At 40.7% G+C, this 22,030-nt stretch overlaps 1 protein-coding gene across 8 annotated transcripts in view; it reads left to right on the plus strand.

The window, feature by feature from the left end:
- The window catches only part of atp2b2 (ATPase plasma membrane Ca2+ transporting 2), an 80,907-nt gene that overhangs the window by 16,933 nt on the left and 41,944 nt on the right, over positions 1-22,030 (plus strand). For all 8 annotated transcript variants that reach the window (XM_029431804.1, XM_029431811.1, XM_029431806.1 and 5 more), the window contains 2 exons: positions 17,524-17,724; positions 20,890-21,147. In XM_029431804.1, the coding sequence (XP_029287664.1) occupies positions 17,524-17,724; positions 20,890-21,147 (459 nt within the window). The remainder of the gene's footprint in view (positions 1-17,523; positions 17,725-20,889; positions 21,148-22,030) is intronic.

Genomic DNA, 22,030 nt, shown 5'->3' on the forward strand with positions numbered 1-22,030 from the left:
TGTTTTTAAGTGAAATATAAGTTATATCTGACGGAACATGAGAGTATCGTTCGCTCACTGCATTTCCAAGCAGAGTAGTTGGGGAATACATGAACTATTGAGAACTGCTACAATAGCTCCCACACATGATACACATTATGCACATGATAGCTATAATAAAACGGAATAGCCGTAGTTTGGGGAAACATATCTCGGTTGTTAACAGTCTAAACGTTTCAGGAAGTAAAAGAAGCTTCCTATAACACATTTCTTCAAGCATTATTTTGTTAATCAAAAATATTCATGAGGTTTCATGAGCCCAGTGGAACTACAATTTTCTAAATTGATAGTGGAGGAATATAAAACATGAATTGAGGTTAAAACATTTACTTCTCCGGGTTATAAAATAATTTTTTTCAATTCAACATTGCATGAGATACCGTGATACACGATGACGTGGGTGATGAAATGATTGCCTAGTAAGTGGCACATCTAATTCTATAACATACTTGGATTCTCTGTTTCCTACCTTTCTCAGTAGTGCGCTTCCTTGTATTGTATAACTGCACCCAGGATGTAGTTACCTATGTGTTGCCTTGTAGGTGACTGTGGGGTGAAGAAGCTAGTGTTTCCCTCAGGCAGCCAACGGGTGAACAGCAAGATTCATTCAGGGGCTAAATAGGATGTCAGGCTGCTGCTTAGTTCACGAGAAGGGGCCTGCTTCTCTTGAGATAGAAGAAAAGATGCTCACTATTTTCTGTACTGTAAACTGTCGAGAGCTGCAGCACATTGATGGGTCCTCCTTGGTCGGGAGCAAGTCAAATGTGAGAGTGCGCTCAGGGCAGAGCCGTTCCTCGAGGGTCGGGAGGATGAAGAGGTGCTTAGAGCAACGATAGTCTTTCATGTTGTGAGAAAGGGAGGGCAGGAGGGTTCATAGCAAGACCGTGCGGGGAAAGAGAAGTAAATATACGTGTGGAAACCACATTATATACAAGAACTCTGTCCACCTCACAAAACTACATTGGTATGCTTATCAAGCAAATTACAAATGACTGCAAATATGTGTAAAATAACCAAGAATTGGAAAAACATGCATCACTACAAGTTTTTGTTTGATATAATACCAAACAGGGTTTTTTTTTTAGGTGTAAACAGTACGCCTTATAGTATATAGTATTATCTTCTTAAGCAGAACACCCACCAGCACCCCTAAAACGTCGACCTCATAACTTGCCATAGTCGCTTTTTTTCTAAGAGCCATCAGTATGACCGTACACACCAAGGAATTAAGTGCTATCTTTTGCATGCTGAAGAGAGATAGCATGTAATACTGATTAACACAGCAATACCTTTGACTTGGCATTAAAAAAGATGTTTTCCTTTTTTTATTGAGCTGTTTTATTTCCAACCAACCAAGATACCTCAAATTCAAATCCTAACCTTTACCCCATTTCCTGTTATATAACATATTTTCTTTGCCCTCTTCAATATAACCTCTTCTCATTTCAGTCGTCTTACTTCCTCCATCTTCTCTCCACCTCCCCTTGGCTGCCAGTTCCACTGATTTGACTCCCACTGCACATACACACACTTCACCTCCACCACCTACAAATCTTCCTCAACACCACCTTCCCCCAAACCTCCAGAGAAAGTTTTACTTCAGCAGTTTTTGAATAAGTCCATACCAGATGCTTACCAATATCTAAACAAAAACTATATCTAAAATTGTAATGATCTCCAACATAATAGAAAAATGTATAGCTTAAATGTATACATGTAATCTGTGTCATGACTAAAATAGCTTTGGTTGACAACTGTGTTTTTCAAATATCTAGATATTTGAAAAACAACCCTGTGGACATAACAAATGCATGGATATCGCCCATGGTGCATTTTTGGTAGGAAACAGGCTTCCACGACTCACATGTGGCTAATGGCCAGAAGGACGGACATGTTACACTTTGTAGAAACCAGAGAACACTGTTCATTCCACAGCATAAAACATTTCACTTTCTGATTCTGGGTCAGTTTTCTGGCATATAATATAATATGTCAAATGATCCTTTTTATACTTTGGTTTTTGTACAGATGGAACATTTTAATTAGTGAGCTTTATAGATGTTGGTAGGCAGATTAGCTAGTCGTTTCCCCATTTCCAGTCTTTATGCTAAAGTGTGCTAACTGGCTGCTGGCTGCATATTTACCGTAGAGACGTGAAAGTGGCATTGATCTTCTCATCAAACTCTCAACAATAAAGCCAATGTACTGCATTTGATTGTTAAATGTCAAACTGTTCATTTAAAAGAAGATATTTCCTCCCACTTCTCAACTATTCTCACTTAAATCATCTTTCATCCTCCCTTCCAATCCTTATTGTCCCCTCCAGACCTCCTCCTCCTCCTGTCCTTCCTCTCTCTCTACCTCTCATTCAGTCTCAACACACCATACCTCTCTCCTCTGCTCCCATTTCTATTTCGGTGTGCTGGTCGGTCACTGGTATCCCAGTGGGCCGCTGGTGTACAGCGTAGCCTAAATAGTCCTGCTCTACATCTATAACCTTCATCGTCTCTCTCTTCTACGCTCACTTCTTTTATTGAGTTAGTAACAATAGTGCCGGCAAAGTGGCACTCTATTTATAAACTTCCTTTTGTCCCTATACAATTAAAACAATAGATTACCAGAATGGAGGCCTGACGTTTGATTAATATTGCTGAATATTTCTTTTCTTTTAAATTGATACAGCCTTGCAGGGTAGGTGACCACTAGTTGATTGAGGACAGTTGTGTTCAAAGCAGATCCGTGAGAGGAATTCACCTGCGCTGCCGCTGTGGCAGTATTGACAGCGGAGGATGGTGGTCAGATGATACACACTGTCAGTATTTCCCATGGGAGGAAGTTGTTGGTGGTTCTTGTGTTAACAGTCCGTGAACACTTGTTTATTTGAATGAGATTTGATACGAGACACACACACACACACACACACACACACACACACACACAACCCTAAATGTCTCTAAGCAAAAACAAGCACACGAGTGTCTCACAAACTGTATAAATCTATCGATCTGTAACCAGTGATTTTGTATCTGACCTTGATGTCAAGGACAGAGATGTACTGTAGGGATGTGTATGTGTGTGGTTGGCTGGAAATGTAGACGGAGAACCAAAAGAAAAAAATGTAGGAACTTAGGAAACTGTTTGCCCCACTCATCTGTCCTCCACCTCTTCTCACCTTCTCTCTATCTTTTCCTCTCCCTCTCCCTCTATCCTCTCTGTGACTGCAGAGTTTGGTTGAAACACCTCTCCTGTTCTCCCACTTTCATCTCCTTTTTTTCTCCTTTTCCTTCATTCACACCCACCTCCTCCCTGTTTTCCTTCTAATCTTTTTATATCCCTCCCTTGAAATAAAGTCCACATTTTAGTCTGTGTGCTGCTACTTTCCTGCACATTCTCCTCCTCTTATCTCAGGTTGTTCCAGCCCGGCCTCATTGCCAGGGCGACAAATACCAAAGTTTTGTCGCAGCCCTCACCGTCAGATACCAACTCTATGACGCACTGGGCTTTCAAGTATCTCCAATCCTACCGTGGTAATATTAGGCGCTCAGTGCAAGTGCTCCGGAAGTCATGGAATATAGTATAAAGAGTGAAAAGGCCGCGTAGAGAGGAGGTTGTGTTGGATGGATGGTTCAAACAAACACAAGACTCAGGATACCGCTGTTTGTTAATTTAACCTAAACCACAACCTTTTACTAAATGTTTGCCTAAACATTACCAAGTCGTTTGTTTAATTTCACAACGTTAACCACGTGTTTACTGCGACCTCAGTGGAGCGTCATAGTTTGACGCGTAGGGCTGCCCAGTGCGTTTAAAAGTGACGCCATGCGGTCCTGAGCAAGCGGCCCTATGTGACGAGTTTGGAATGAGAACGGGTTGTTGGTTGTTTCTTCTCCTCCTCTTTATTTTTCTTGTCTGTTAGTCCATCATCCCACCTCTCCTCCTTGCTCCCTTTCTTTTCCTCATTCCGTCCAACCCTCCCTCCCTGATCATCATCCTTATCACGTCCTCCAGTCGCAGCACCACGAGCGTGTTCCCCTCTGACGCAGTCTATTTAATCTGCGTCCCACAAGGGATCTCTCACATGGAGCCTCTTTAATAAGGACAATTTCTCCTGTTCTGCAACTCCTTCTCCTCCTACTCCTCTTCCTCTGCTTCTCTCCTCTCTGAGCTCCCCTCCCCTCCCCTCCCCTAATGACTCTGTAAAAGGGATGGAAGAGGTAGAAAAAGAGAGAGAATGAAATTGGAGGCAGTGAAGATGAGAGAGAGCGGGCTCTCAGAGGACATATTATAAATGATATACAGCTATTTTGCTTTGCGAGGGAGCAAAACCACATTGTGCGCACTCACCCACCCACACACACACACACACTCACACACACACACACACACACACACACACACACACACACACACACACACACTAACCATTACTCACACAGGTGTTCTGCTGCAGTGTAGTAGCAGTGACCTTGAGGCAGCGCTAGAGGAGTATTGTGGTACAGTGGTTAATCACTCTGCAATAGCACTCTAAATGCAATATTAAGAAGATTTACTGGAGAAATTAATGTGCAAAAGTCTTAAGGAGTGGTTCAGCTAATACATGTCTTTGGTACGTCTTTAAAAAAGCCGTTTATTTTATAATGGTTAATAAATGTTGTAATAAATGTTCTTCTAGATCAGTAATAAGCACTAATCAAATACAATTTTTTTTTTATTTGTTGCCAGGATGTACACACAAATGGGAAATAAGCATCTCTGGGTGGTGTATAGCCTCTGCCACAAGTTGATTTTAACTTGATCTTTAAATCGGAAATCTGTAACAAGATGACAAAGCATCTCGGTGTGTCCATTGAAGGGTCGTTATAATGGTTCAGATTAGTTCGGACCACTCGTGGAGCGGCTGCTGCAACACTACTATTATAGAAAACACATTTATGATTTTGAAAGAAAATACACATTCGTCATTTAAGCATTCGATTAGTATCAATTTGTGTACTATTCGATATATATTCAACTCCCGAAATTAATTCCAACAGCCCTGGTTCAGATGCTGCAAAATTGGCAAACTGCACTTACAAACAAGTTGCAAAAGTGAAATTACGCAACAGTAGCAGTTTTAAACACGTGGTGAATGTTCTAGTGGTGAAAACTTTTTGTTTTGTTTTCCGCAACAAAAAATTTCTTAGCTAGGTTTAAGAAAAGGTGGTTTGGGTTTAAATTAGAACGTCTGTTACGTCACTAAGTTTATTACGTAGCTTAAAGTGAGTAAACCAACCTCCTCCCTACGCAAACTTTTCCGCTCTTTATACTACGGCACCTGACTTCCTTCTTTGCCGTCATAATTACTACGGCCACTAGAGGTCGACGCCATCTTGTAATCGTATCTGTGATCAACCATTTGAATAAAAGACGACGGCCTTCTGAAGTGAATTAGTAAGTGTACCAGGCCCTTCTAACCCATATCTATGAGATTGATATACTGATAACTTCTATCCTATCGGCGGATAACATCCAAAAGTGGGGGTTCCTTATAGTCGACATTAGAGATGGGTATAACAATACTACTATATAACAATGTTGGTTTAAAAAACAATACAGATTTCGACTTTATTTAGTCATCACTGACTAATCCCTCAGACTTTAAATAAATAACCTTTTTGAGAATGATGTACTGGACTAACTTTTGAACCTGAAAGCTTGGTAGCTTTCTGTAAACGCCCTCCACCCTTCATCAAAGGCTTGCTAACAATTATAACTGCAGATTTGATATATTGATATAAGCCATGAAAGCTTCTCCATCCTGACAACCCAAACAGATATTTTGTTCATAAAATGTCCATCTATTAAGCATTAATTTAAAAATGTATTAGCCATTAATAAAGCTGTTAGCGACAACCGATAAAGCCTTTGTATGCAAAATATCCCTCGCTGCAAAGCTGTGCCAAGTTTTAAATTCAGCATAATACAAAAAGATGAGCAGGTGTAGGTAAACATTAATAATGAACATTTCCGCTGGGATGTGTTGTGAAGTGCATTCACTTCTCAAATGCTTTAATATCAGGGTTTGATTACTGTCTCTGGAGAAATGGTCTCTGTCTCTGGAGAAATACACTCTGGGCTGGTTTCCCAGACAGGGATTTAACAAGGTCTTAGACTAAAACAAAATGTATATCCATTAGATGTCCCCTGAAATACACTCCTAGTCTAAAGCAAGCCTAATTTGTGTTTGAAAAATGTGTCTTGATTGTACAAATTATCTGAAAACTGCACCTCTTTTCGTCAATAGTGGTGCAAACAGCAAAAAAGCCAGTATAGCACATTGATTTCACTTATGACAAATATACCAGTTACAAAAGAAGGAGAATCAGATGAGCTAAAGGATTTTTATGTGTTCGAACTGTTTACAGTGCCGTCGTATCAGCAAGATGTCGCTAATATTTTGTGCAGCACATTAAGTGCATTCATTTATGTTTCTATCTTGCTTTCGAAAACATTGGTCCAAACAAAGCAAGCAGCAATAATTTGCTGGACGTGGCCGGCAGTGAAGTCAGCTGTCCCAAGAGATGCCTGACTGAATTAAGAGGACAGATGCCAAAAACCAGACTCTATTGGCCTGCACCCACGGAGCCTGGTGCTGACTCACAACAGTATACAGTATGTCTGCCTTGTGAGAGTGTATACTACTAGTGTACAGATTGGAACTCAGTAGGCATGACTGAACATGTAAAAAATAGATTGTCGTGGCAGATTCCAGATTTGTAACTGACTGTCAAAGACAATCCAGTGCTGAATAACATATGTGATCTGTCAACTTTGCTTTGGAAACCAATGTAAAAGAAGCATCTACCTCCAGGAAGATAAGATTTGAACCATTAATTGTACAAATCTTTAAGAGACCCACAGCTGGGGGGGGGGGGGGTCTTGCTCCAGGGATCGTGAGAAATAGGGCAGGTGGCTTTTTAACCTGTGACTTCATTCTACCATCAGGCCACCGGACCAACTCATTACTTTAAGTCCCGCCTTCCTGGAAAGTCTTTCCTTTGATAAGCGAATTACCCAAAAATACAGTGCTAAACAACTGACATCTCCAAATGCTTCTTTGTCCCAGGTCACTGTCAAATATCTACATTCAGCTATTGTGCTCTGAAATGTCCTGAATGTGAACTGGCTGCCGGAAGCCAAGAGTATGGATAGCTAGTTGACAGGCGTGGTGATGCTTTTAGCTGAATATGCAGAGTCCCGGGCTATAACCGGCTTGTTTCTCTCCTGTCAGCTCTTTTCCTGAGTTGACCTCTCTGCTCTCTTCTCCGGCTGTGGGGCAGAACAAGGGTGATACCACGGCTGCCAACACAGATGGACAGCATTTCCCTCTCAAGGGCACATAAACAGATACAGTCTTGGACCAGATCCAGCCCTGCCTTGCTCAAGGGCACAGAGCAGCTATCTCTCAACTTGTATAGTGAGTTTATACATCATGTAGAAAATAATCCACAACATCCAAGCAGCAGCAGAAAACAGGAACATGGATAATACACTGCTTTCCGAATTTGACCTTTTCTGAATCTTTTTAAAAATGCAATGCCTTGCTCATGGGCATAAATGAAGGATAAACTAAGCCTCTTTAGTTTTGACCAGGGGGATATGGATACTGCTACAGAGATAGTCACACTTACCCAGGGGAACAGGATCAAAACACCAAAATCAGACACTGCCTGATCAAACACATCATTTCAGCTTCTACAGTTCACGAATCTACCCTTCTCTTGTGACAGTCTTAGTCAGCTATTGCAATAGTATCCCGTGAATACATACAGTACAGCAGCTTTGGATTTGAAATAATCTTCATTTGGGGAATTGTTTACATAACCTTTGATCAAACCTTCATTAGTGGAAGAGGTACTAAGATCCTTTACTTGAGCAAAATAATTGATAAAATAATGTAAAAATACTTAATTTGAAGCAAAAATGCATTAAAAATCTTACCGTTTACTACTAGTAGTAGTATTTTCCATATTACTCTGCCAATTCTAGCCTTACATTAGTGGCATGTGGAAAAATCAATTGTGTTGAATACCGTATAAGTACATCTGCTTCATCTCAGGAATATTAAAGGAGCTGCATCCATTTGTGCAGCAGATGGAACTTTTTGGATGGGGTTTCATGGGCTCAGTCACGTTACAGTTCAATCAGTGCTACTGCAGAGCGCCAGCAGAGATCAATACTCCAACTCTCCTCTGTAAATTCCCTTCAGTGTTGGTGTTTGTAAACTCCTATTGCAAGAGTGTGTTGAATTATTCAAATATATTTTTTTATGCTTTAATCCATTAAAATATCTCCGATAGTGACGTACAACTGTGTATTATATTGAAATGATTAGTATAGTAGTATTTATTTCATTACATTAAGATTATCACTACACAATCATCAGCACCTCTCTTGCTGGACCCCACACATTGTATTTTCCCTGCAGTTCCAGGCAGACAAACAATAAGGGGCACATATGAGTGTAGATTTCCCTTACCTGTCATGACTATTTCATGACTCTCTCTGGTAGTTTGAATTTTAATAGCTTCCCTATTGTGTCCGGAGCTTATCTGAGCCCCTGGGCGAAACCAGAGACTGACACCCAGATGGGAGACAGCAGATAGACCACAGTCACTCTCCCTTTCAGCCTCTTGGCCCTGAATGGCCTCCCTTTTCACTCCCAGGGGGGGAAAGGGTTGCTGATTTCTGTGTGTGTGTGGTTTGTGTAAGTGTGTGGGTCTGAGGGGACAATACAACAGCTCCAAATTGTGGTATGGTTGGCTAAAGCCACGGAGCGAAAATGACTGTGTTAGAGTTATTTGAAATATCATTATTCAAATCTTAATCTTTCCTTTGCAATTTGATAGAAAACCATTACTGTCCACCTAGTTCATGGGGAATTATTTTAAATGAATTAAACTGGTGATTCAGATTCAGTAAATGGATCTCAAGTAGTATTGAAGTTCTCAAAATTTTCCAAAAGAGTCCCTATAAAATATATATATACTCACAGTCACACATGAGAGGGGTAGGGAACACGTGTGCTTCCTACATCTATGCAGGCGTGTGTAAAAGAGAAAGGAGAGACAGGCAGGTGAAAAGAGGAGGGGCTTGTTGTCATAGCTACTGGATAGCAACAGCTCTTTATTGTTCATCACAGTGCCTATATAATAAATAAGAATTCAATACCAATGACATTTCATCAATAGATAAGAAAAGCCTTTGATTTTCCCTTGAGAGGAAATGCAGTTGTGGCACACGGAAATAAATACAATTCCATCAATTGTTTTTGTCTTATTAGAACTTAGAGGAATGAAAGATATGAGTGATGATGGGCGGTTGGAAGGAAGAAGGAAGAATGGGGGATTGTAGGGGTAGATTGATCGATTGATTGAATTAATGGTTAAATAGTCTGGAAATGCAGGATGGAATTACTGAACTTGTTACACTTTGCCCTTCTTATCACCAAGCAGTTGTGTCTAAAACACACTCACTATCTCTTTCTTTGCCACACACACGCACACACACACACGCACACGCACACGCACACGCACACGCACACACACACACACACACACACACACACACATACAGGCTGTAAACTGATGTCTCATTACTGTTGTGTCCACATCTAGGGCAGTCGGGCCAGCTAACATTGTAGTGTTTGAGGCTCAGATGGTGGAACAGATACAATAAATGACTAATAAATTCAGTAAGCGACTCATATTTGTTCCATTGTTTTTCACTTTGATCACTTGCAGTAGGTTGAATCAGCACATTTGTACTGTAGTTTAACGCTCATCAATGTCTATGACTTCAGTCCCACACAGCAGACTGCACAACTTTATTCTTACAGTACAAGCACAGGGTTAGCTCAATCCTGACACTGTTTTGTTCTTCTTTAGAAAGTTTATGGGTTCACCACATTTTATTTCTCTTTGTCTGAGACATTAGATGAATTTACATCGATGTCCTGCCCCCCCAACAGATTGTCATGTGGAGTAACCAAGCTTAAGGAGAAATTGGGAGGACTCTGTTTCATGCAATGAATCTCCCGACCAATGCAAACATGGCAGAATTGTTGTCACATAAGAATTGCAGAGAGGCATGATCTTAATATGATTAATGGTGCAGCCCTCATGCAAATACGCATGATTTAAAACAAAAGTTGGTCACTTGCACCCAGAACCGCACAGACCCATTGATCGTTAATAGGAACTGGATGTCACCCATGCATCCAAGAGATGTCATTTCATCAATCAAAATCAATACATTTCTGGAATTTTGATAAGGACTGTATGTACTGAAGCCTTCATTACTCACTGTCAGCTTGTTTCTGTTTTTTCCCTCCGTGCTGCTCTTGATGTGCTACTTGCCAGGCTTCAAAAAAAGATTTCCAAGAGGTGTAAATTATACCTTTTGGTATTCAAATTCTGTGATATGAGCAGCACGTCTTTGGCTTTTTTGCTGTTTGTTTTTCTCGCATAACATTACATAATAAAAACATTATAAAAGTGCAAGAATTATCGTCATAGAAACAAAAAAGCATGTGCACTTCGGGTCAGAACATAATAGCTTATAAAATTAATGTGGGATGCATTATTCAGTCTTTTAGACCTGAAGATTTATACAACCATATTCATCCAGCTGTCTCCGTGTAAGACTCCCCCGCAACATGTATGCACATATAAGCAATACTAAGTAATAATCATTTACCGTGTGAGTGTGTGTGAGTGTGTGTGTGTGTGTGTGAGTGTGAGTGTGTGTGTCTGTGTGTGTGTGTGAGAAGAGAGCTGTGAGCTGTGTTCTCTCACTCCACTCTGCCATCTCTCGCATGAGTCAGACTCATAGAGCACAGTGCGTGACAGCAAAACTCACCCACTTGCACAGCTGCCCCCACAGACTCACACAAATACACACAGACTTGGGATATGCAACACACTTGCATATTTTATTTTCAGCATTGCAACATACATTTAATTTGGGTTGTTGGGAGACTGTTGAAAACTGTGTTGGCATTTGATCCTTCAAAAAAAAAAGGAAAAAAAAAGCTATTTCTTGGTCAGGACCAGTCGCTTCCTTGAGTCTCCGCTGATTGCCGACCGTGTTTACGTGAGACACAAGACTTGCTTTCTTTAATTACGTCTTCATTTAACAGTAATTGGACTTGCTGTGCTGCTGGGTGTGGCCCCCTTCACAGGAATCATTTGTTCAATTTAGTTATATTCCCCACTATTGTCTCAAGCAGAAGAGGCCGATTAGAGGAAATGTGTCTTCAGCCTAATCTCTAATGCAGTGGCTTGGATTTTCTTCAGACATTAAAAGTATTGTGTGTGTGTGTGTGTGTGTGGGTATTCTGTGAAACATGTATCACCTGAATTTTGATTAAATATTCATTTAACATTTTCGGTAACCATGAACCATTTTACAACACTGTATACATATTTTTAAGCTTACAAGGATTTTAACGCTGGTTTCTGGTATTTCTTACTTACACGGAGTGCCAAGAATAGCTGGTCCACCTGAAGTGAGCCTGGGCCAAAGTTAACCCCCTTCACTTTAATCAGTAGGTGGAAAGTCATTTGGATCTGGGCTTGGGTCTTGTGGAGTTGTAGCATGTATTCACCAACAGATGGCCTAAACTGTTACACACACATATAGTTATAACGTTAGTGCTCACCGTCATGCACAGGCTCCATCTATCATCCGCACACTCGTGTCACGAGTCTGTGTTATAGAACATGTGTCACATAAATGTATTTATCGAGAGGTGCTGTGTCTTTCTAGCCAAACAGCTACCGTGGTGCTAACGTAGCATCTGGGTGGCTAACAGGCTCTGGCCATGCTGGGCTCGTGATTGTCTCAGGCGGCTGTATGGGTCGGACCTTGATACCCCTGACTCCAGCCCCCCTGATAACTTCTCACAGACTCTTGAAAAACATGTTAAAAATAGGGAGTCAACTTACACTTACGCAATACTCTGGCGGAAACCCCGATACAACATCTCCGTATCAGTTTTGCAGAAATAGGAGCGTCTGTGTTTTTGATGGCATTAAAAATGATACCTTTGGGATTTCAAGATACCCTGGTAATACCGTGATACCGCCCAAGCGTATTAGTCATACATACAGTTCTTTCCTCCCCTGAACTAACACCACAATAATAATGTAAATAGAGCTGTAATATCTTCCACCTTGTTCTACATGACAGACACAAGCCCACCGCCTTGACCCAAAAAACATACAAAGGTCTTTTTTTTTTCTTTGTGTGCACCTTCCTGTTACTGAATCGTTTCACACTGCTCGTCATCCCACTTTCTTTTCCTTTCTGTGTTATTTACTTACTTAACATTGCATTATTCTTTTAATCCTTAAGAATCTATTTCTACTATATTCTGCCTTTGTACGCACAGCAACAAATCTCTCTCTTTATGGCATTAAATGGTGTCTTTATTATGGAGGTCATTCTCAAGGACACTGTGACACATTTTTCTATCACTCCATCTTCTAATAAGAGCAGGATAATTATCTACCTTTTAGCCACTGATGGGTTATTATTCATAGTTACTCTACATCCAGCCTACTCTCTCTCTCTCTCTCTCTCTCTCTCTCTCTCTCTCTCTCTCTCTCTCTTTCTCTCTGTCTCTCTGTCTCTCTCTCTCTCTCTCTCTGTCTCTCTACCTGTCTCTCTCTCTCTCTCTCTCTCTCTCTGTCTCTCTGTCTGTCTCTCCCTCTCTGTCTGTCCTCTCTGTCTGTCTGTCTGTCTCTCTCTCTCTCTCTCTCTCTCTCTCTCTCTCTCTCTCTCTCTCTCTCTCTCTCTGTCTCTCTCTCTCTGTCTCTCTACCTGTCTCTCTCTGTCTGTCTCTCCCTCTCTGTCTGTCTCTCTGTCTATCTGTCTCTCTCTCTCTCTCTCTCTCTCTCTCTCTCTCTCTCTCTCTCTCTCTCTCTCTCTCTCTCTCTGTCTGTCTGTCTGTCTGTCTGATTCGCTGCAGAAAAAAGCATCAATATTTTGCGTCGTTATGATGATGATCATCATCATCATCGTAGAACCCTGTTGCCATGGTGACTTGTTTTGGACATTGTGGCACACAGTATTGTGAGGGGGGGGGGGGGGGGGGAGTTCAGACAGACAGGCAGGAAGACGTACAATCAAACGGGGTGGGGGGCAGATACTGCCCGGTCCCAGTCAGACTCGTTAAAACGTTGTTCACCCCATTATGTGAAGATTTAGATTTTTGTAAAATATGAATGTTATATGTTTGCTGCTCCGCTGTGTCGTGCCTATTTTACAAGGACATTTGGAGGTCATCACACCATTTAATTCTTTACAGTTTTTTCTTTGTTGTAACATACAGTACATATCTGTGCACACATATAGACATGCACAAGCATGTTCTTGAACACACACACACACACACACACACACACAGACACACACACACTTACATATTCACACATTCTCCAAGGTTCAGAGTCGCGGGTATTTCCACTCAATGAGTGGGATGCATAGTGTTTCCATGGAGATCTATTTTTAGCCATGAACAAAAAAGGGCCAACTGTTAAAATATGCCATCATGTTCCCTCTGACTGAAAAAGTTATATATATATTTTTTCTTGTCTTGTCTATTTGGAAACAGGATGTTAGGTAGGTATCATTTATCAAGGCAGAATCTTGCTGTGTGATGGATCAGCGCATTAGCAGCCATACATTATAGAGTAAGAGCAGTGAAGAAGAGGAGGAGAGAAATTCAAGATTTTATCGTCAGCGAGTCTGTAAATCTTTAGTCGTAAATAATAATATTTCTGTAATCTTCTTTTTGCTACTTGTAATTTTTATTGAGTGTTTCAAAAATAATTATCTTTTCACATCAAGGACTTTTCACATCACTACTCTCATAAATCTTTGCAAATATAAGCAGAAACGTAATAGAGAGATTAATCGATGGAGAAAAGAGTCCTGCGTTGAAGCCCTTATCATTACATTAGTGTTGTGCCTCTGCCAAACTTCATGGTCAGGTTTCTAAATTGATCTTAGAGTAGAGAGGCTCATTACAGAGTCATGGAAGCATGGGCAGCTTTTCTTTGCCCTGTACCCAGATGGCAAAAGAAGCCCGTACTGCAGTCATAATTAATACCATAATCATATATTTTCTAATGGGCTGTTCTAACTGTATCCATCTAATGCTCACACTCAAGTATGGCCACATATGTTTTATTATTAAGCAGGCATGCTTAATTAGCTAGTTTTCTGTGCAAAGTGACTGAAACTGAGTGATTTGATGGCTTGCAACCAAATTCATAAACAAGATTAAAACGCAGAATGCATTTCTGGTACAGTAAATGGCTTTTACTTGGTCACTAGCATGCCCACTGTTTGTTTTAAGTCCATAAACTGACTTATCTAAAAAGGACGTCAATCTAACGCTAATAGTGCATCATCTCTCATCTCATCTTTCATACTGTAGGTGGACTCAAATGTATTTTCCAAAGTGCTTTTACAGTTTGAACCTTGATTAGAAAAAAATTAAATGAGCTTTCATAGGAAAAGTGACCCATTACACAGTACCAGGAGTCCATTATCCCTTATTCCCATCTATTGTTCGTGTACATTTGGTATATAGTCTCTTCAGGCTTCATCACTTAGTGATGGACTCTAGCACAAAGACTCCTTTGCAATCACCCTTAATCCTCTGTGAGATTGTTGTGACTCATTGTTGTATCGCCACAGTTTCTCTGCCCTCTCACTGCCTCCTCAAAATCCACTGCCAGAGCAGTTAGGTGGGCTGACAGTATTTAGCCTACAATATTTCATAATCTGGCAAATGAATCTTAAGCAGCGTTGCAATCAGCTATCCAGGAAGGAATGATAATATAGCAGAGGATTTTCCAGGAAGCAATGAGTATTTAATGATTAGGGAGATTGATTACAGCATAGTTCACATCTCAAGGGCGTTTAAGGAGTTGAAACATTTAACAAGGTTAGATGCCATGCTGAACTGATGCACCATCAGAAAAAGCAAAGAGTATTCACCACGTTGTATTTTAATGTGAAATTATTGCTGACCTTATGCAGAATGGTGCATTTGCATGCTATAACTAGCTCCCAGCCACTGGATGGATGCTAGAAATGTGGGTTAGGATGATAAGCATATGTATTTGTTGTTTTTTCAAATTCTGTGGATGCAGTACTGGGAAGAAATATGAGTGAATGTGAACTTTGATGTGCACCTGACCTAGCAAAAAGGCTCTACACAATATGGATATGTATAAATATGTGCATCTGCGTGTGCATTTTAGTGTGTGTGTGTGTCTAACCAACTGGAACTGGCTAAAGCCCGATCATATGAGCTCTTAGTTTTCCCGTGTGATAGTGCAAGCAACTGCCGGCATGCTTAGCAAGCCTTATTACACACACACACACAAAGCACGTGCAGGCAGTCACGACTCACACACACACACATACACACACACACACACACACACACACACACACACACACACACACACACACACACACACACCCACACATGTTTTTGTGTGATTTGAGGCAGGGTGCTCTGGAGATCAATGGGAGAGCATGCTAGGTCCTCTCACAGAGACAATTAAAAGAGAATGGATAATGAGGCTATTTATAGACTGATCTATTTGTAACCAGGGCATTCTCCTACGTAGAAGCTGGGAATTGTTCTCCTTTCAACCTGCCCTCTTTCTGTCCTCTCCTTCTCCCTCTATGTTGCTCTAGCTCTCATTTTCAAGCAAGGGAAGATAATAATTTTTTCTCTATTTTCTCTCATTTCTTTGCAGTATCTAAACACTTGCTTTTCAAACTCACAGCACGAGTCGTTTTCTTTGTTCCTCCTTCTCCGACATCAGATGCGGATGGATCATCAGTTATTCTCCGCAGATGTTAATAAGTCGTCTCACAGTCATTTGCATTCACATGTGAAACGGTGTCATTCAGCGGTGATGTTATCAGTTGCAATCCAGGGCCACTCCTGGGAGACCCAGTGACGCACCATGCATGACATAATGCTGTGGTAATGTCTGTGGTTGTGAGGGAGAGGGACACAGAGACAGGGAGACGGTGAATACACACTGTGTGTGCGCTCAGCAACCAGATGCACTGAAAGCAGCCAGATAGAAACCAATAATGTAGCTTGATAGAAATATTTTTTGGAAGATACAGAGCAGACATTTGCATTGCCGTTAGTACACTCGATGCTAACTCCATAGTTTTGCGAAGATTTAATCTAGATATAGTTTACAGTTCAGAGTAGTTTCTTACACACCAGTGATGCAGATTCGTAATGTAGCTTTAATAATTGAGATTTAATATACAAACATTTATTGATATAAACTACAATAGTTTGTGCGAGTTATGCAACATGCTAAGGAGCATTACGTAACATTGGAATGCAGATAAAAAATATAAAAGAACAAACTTGTTTCAAATTTCATTTTTATCCCCTTTTTTTTTTTTTAATGGATACATCAAAAAACACCATTTTTTGCACAGTGCATAATGTTCTGTGAGTGTACATTGTGCACATTACAATCTTACACAATGCGGTTGGTAGAACATTACAGAGAGTATTGATAATCGGGGTTTTGGACTGTTGATCTCAAAAAACAAGACTGAATGTTGAATCAGTCAATCAGAAACAAAGTCAGCTGTAGTCTAGGCAAAGTATACCACGTTTAACACAATGTTGTATATAATGCAACACAGGCACAGAACATATTGTTCTATGATTTTAAATCATCCACCTTGAAAACGTACATAATGCATCCTTTATAGAAAAAAAAATATAAAAGAATAATTGCACATAATTATCTTTATTTAATTTGTGCTAATGCTAATTGGATTACAAAGTTGCTCTTGCCAAAGCACTACATCTGATATAAAAGACCCTTTCGCCATATGACTTCAGCTACTGCATGAGAATAGTTTTCCGGACAGCATTCTAAATGTAAATTGTCCCTCGAGCCAGTATGAAGTTCTTCAGATAAAAGAGCCAAAGATATTTATGTACCTGAAGTTCATGATGTATGAGGAGGTGGATGAGGTCAAAGCACAAGGCCCTTGTCTCTTGAGCAGAATTATATAAGGAACGCAAAGTCGAGGCCCACCATGACTCAAACTGGTAATTAGATGGTTTGTGTGTGTGGTGTGAGAGTGAAAGAGAGAGAAGATGAAAGACAAAAGGAAAATAAGAAAGAAAATAATTGATTAAAAAGCTGGCTGGAGATCATCTGCAGCTTCTAGCTGTGCACTTAAATATTTTTTGTGTGAGGATAAAAATAGTTTTTTTGGATCAAATGTAGGAATAAAGCAGATTGTTGTTTGTTGCTCTAATGTTAACCCTTAATATATACAATGTAAAACTCACTGCAACCGACACATTGATGACAATTGATCAACAAATCTCTAACTCTTCCTCCCTCTCTCCTCTTCCCCTCTCAGGTCTCACAGGTGACCAAACTGATCTGGACAAGAGAAAAGAAATATATGGTAGAAACCTGATACCTCCAAAGAAGCCAAAAACCTTCCTGCAGCTGGTATGGGAGGCCCTGCAGGACGTCACTCTCATCATCCTGGAGATCGCTGCTCTGATCTCGCTGGGACTATCCTTCTACCACCCTCCCGGAGAGAGCAGCGGAGAGTGTGAGTTTAGTGACACGTCATGTGTGTCGAGGTCTTTAGACGGACACACATAAGCACAAACACACACACATACACTACAGTACACACACATACACTACAGTACACACACATACACTACAGTATGTTGGCCAACTGACAGCACTTCCTCTAACATTACAGGCACTCGCAGACACACTTACACCTACATGTAGGCACACACTTTTTAATTGGTGAGGCAGGTCGCACTTTGTTTGTGACCCGCCTCAAGAGATCAAGCGAATATGTGTGTATGTGTGTGTGTGTGTGCGTGCGTGCGTGCACATTATGAACGTGTTAAATGTGCGTGTGAAAGGTACCGGGAAGGTTAATAATGTGTTGAGTAGAGAAATAACCTTGAGCTCCAAGTGCCCATACATCAGCCCTGTGAGCCGTGAAACAGGAAATGAAGACGTAGACCATAACGAGGTGCCGAGTCAGCAACATCAGTCATTGCTCCCAGCATTATCACAGTAATGGAATTCAGTTACCCGGCCAAAGGGACCAGTCATCATTTTAAGGGGTTTAAAAAGTCTTATGAAGGTAGAAAGACAAAAAGGTAACCATCGTCTTACTTGCATGGGCAGTTAATCAAAGAATTTCTGAGTTAATAAATGTTTTAGTTGGTTGGTTAAGATTAAGAGGGGGTTAAATTAAGCATTTACTCAGTCAGCCAAATACTCAGGTCGTAAAATGATTGGTTAATTGGAATTTGATCATACTTTGCTTCTTTTATTTGTATCTTTTGAGCAGCATTGCTTTATGAGTGAGCTCTCCAAATAAAGCAGAGAATGGCCAGAGGAATCATTATGCTAATAGCTGCGTCCATCTGCAGATACATAATCAAGCTTCTCTTTAACTTGAGGCAAAAAAGGTGCCAATATTTAAGTCTCTTCTCATTTTTGAATGACATGAATATATATGACTCTAATTAGAACATAAAGTCCCGCGGATATGAATAGATGTGAATAGCCGGGCAACTCTGAAAGATACGAATGCACTTTGAGTCGCCTATTTCAGAAAAGCAGCAAATGGGTATGTGTCACAGAGGAGAGATGGACATGAGGCCAAAGGTCTTTAAGGATGTTTTAACATGCAGAGTTTTTAGAGTGGCACTTTAACAAGAGCACAACTAGCTTCTTTTTCACACAAATATATAATAATATTTTCACGACTGACCGCACTGTCTCAGGGATGATACATCTCAAAGTGTTTATCTGTGGACAGATTTTGTGACCGAGATAGCGTCGCAAACCGTGCAAGATACAGTCCCGAAATTACATTACAGGTGTGTAGTGGGATCAAAATGAATGCTGAGTTTGAAGATGGGCACGGTCCGAGCAAGGACGCCGGAAGTAGGGAGGGTAGGAAGTGACTCCCGCCCCTAAACATTAAGCTCCTGGGCTGATTAATCAGAAACCCATATAATTGGAGCCCATAAAACAGTTATGTACTGAAATGTCTATGCTGATATATGGGACAAATAAAATATCACACACATCTCTCACTACTGATTTATGGATCTGTTTATTCATAGGTCAAAAAAAATCTCAACGGTCCAGAAATAGAAGGTGGTGGGATGACTTTATTCTCATTTACATATGAAACAGCCTGGCTGCAGTTGAATCAGCAAGCTCTTAATTGCGTCTGTATCAAACACGCAAGATGCAAATAAACAAATCCCTGAAAAAGAAAATACCGTAAGTAGACATAGAAACCAACATGGTTGCGCCTTTGAAGCTTATAGACATTTATTTATTCATTTACATCTCACCCAGTCGTAAATGTTTCACCATCAGCTGCATTAGTTATTTAATGTTGTGCTTTTGGCCTGGTTGTTGTACAATATTGTCACTTCAGCACCATGGACAGCTACAATTGTGCTGCATGGTTTTGTGTGAAGAACACAGTCTGTGCACACATCTACATGTCTAAAGAGCTGTACAATCAGAACCATGGACAGCTACCACACTCACTGTTCTTCTGTCAGTAAGCTGCAGTGAGTTTAGACAGCTGGACAGTTAAATTAATTTAAAACTTTTAAAATATATTCTGCGCTAATTTACCTGTATTTGGTTCTTTAAGTAAAATAGATGGATGGTCATTTTTTATTTTTTATTTTTTTTTATTCCATAAGAGGCTCCACTTATCACCCTAATGTCAGGCTGAATATAATGTTGCATAATCTTAAATCATCTGGTCAAAATCAGGAACTAATTCTCCCTGAAAAATCGTGAAAAACTGAAGAAAAAACTAAATAATAACAATTCAATAAATACAATGAACAATATTTAGTACATTATATTAGATAAGAAAAATATTAGATAATAATAGAATTATTAAATGTCTAAATTGTGTCTCTCTTTGTGATACAACCTACATAAATGCATGAGTACATATGTGTGCATTGCTACTGGTGGTCTTACAGATCAAAGAGGCTATGTTCTGTGAGTAGCCACAGTAAATCCACTAAATGAACATATTGATTGGAATCCATCTGTAGTGCAACAGTAAGTCTAAAAACCTTCTTTGAGTCTAGTTCTTGGTTGATTGAGACCGTGCATTTGTAATGTCTGTAATATGGGGTCTGCACTAGTTCCCTTGTGAGCTGCAAGTGCTTTATAGTCTAAAGCAAATCACCCCACCAGGGGCCTTTGAAGTCAGCTAGCCAGGAGTGTAGGAAACAATGGCTCCCAGAGTATGGGGCAGCACGAGGAGGACTGGGAATAGGCCTTGTTTCAATCCCATAAATACCCGTCTGTCAGTGCACAGCCCGTAGACTGCGGGGCGTTCATTTCAAGTGGAGCAAATAAATGAAGTGGCGAGAAGAAGGGAATTCTATGAAGGCCAGAATTTATTTTATTTTGTTTTTAGAGTTGCCTTTTATATTGCAAACATTGTGCATAGGAAGAGAAATTGCACACACTCATCCCAGGGTGAGTTTTGATTGCAACCATGTGTGTGTTCATAATCTACCCATATACGAGCATACAGTATATTCCTGTGTATAAAACTTGTGAGCTGATATCTAGTGTGTGAGTGAGTGTTGACAAAATACTTACAGTCTATAAGAAAACACAGTGTGCTAGCAAAAGTATGACATCTTTATGACTTTTCCTTTTCACCTTCTTGTCACCGTTACCAAACTAGTCTGCGGTGCGGGTGGAGGTGGGGCAGAAGACGAGGGCGAGGCGGATGCCGGCTGGATCGAGGGCGCAGCTATCCTGTTGTCTGTGGTGTGTGTGGTGCTGGTGACCGCCTTCAACGACTGGTCAAAGGAGAAGCAGTTCCGTGGGTTGCAGAGCCGCATCGAGCAGGAGCAGAAATTCCAGGTGGTCCGCGGTAGCCAGGTCATACAGCTGCCCGTGTCGGACATAGTGGTGGGGGATATTGCACAGATCAAATACGGTAGGTGTGAGGAGATTGTCAAACTGTGTGTGTGTGTGTGTGTGTCCGTGTGTGTGTGTGTGTGTGTGTGTGTGTGTGTGTGTGTGTGTGTATGTGTGTGTGTGTGTGTTAGAGTTTACTCCGTTTATGACATACAGTAAGTTGAGAAAACACAAATGGATTAAATGTCTTCTTGGTGCAAATTCATAGTTCACAGAGCTTTGAAACAGAAGTTGGAAAATGTAAGTATTTTTAAACATGAGCTGCAAGAGGCATCTGTCGTCACAACCTTCCGCCTTCTGTGCTGTTTACACATATTATCGCCCCAAAGCAAACACGGGCACATATTAAGAAAAGGCTGCGGCCTTTTTGATTCTGCTGCACAGTGCGGCTCAACAAGACTTCGGGATAGAGTCCTGTGACTCCTGTGACAAGTTGACCTACGTTACAAAGAATTTCTTCCCACCTGAAATGGATAAACATGCCTCCCTAATCCATAACCCCCTACCGTTTCCAAGTGGTAACATTGTTGGCTACTATCGACACATTTGGCGGCTTATTCAGAACCTCAGGGAAAAAGCAAGAAATATATTTAAAATATAATATATTGTCATTAATTCCCAATGCTGCTCAGAGTAATAACAGTCCACGGCTCTTCTGCCAACAGCACTGGGTCTTTCCCTCTCCTCTTTGCCTGTGGGCAGGCGACCGACACAACCACTAGCTTAGTGGTTGTGTCGGTCGCCTGCCAAAGAATGCACGATGACGTTATATTATACTTTTAGGGACTTTAGGGATTTGCTAGCTTCTTTAATTTGAAAATAACTGAACAGAACACACTGCATTTTGTTTCTCATTGCTCTTTGCCTTAAATCATGCCTTCGTTTTCCCGGTAGATGTCAGA

Source organism: Cottoperca gobio, chromosome 5, assembly GCF_900634415.1.
Source record: "Cottoperca gobio chromosome 5, fCotGob3.1, whole genome shotgun sequence".
Lineage (NCBI taxonomy): Eukaryota > Metazoa > Chordata > Actinopteri > Perciformes > Bovichtidae > Cottoperca > Cottoperca gobio.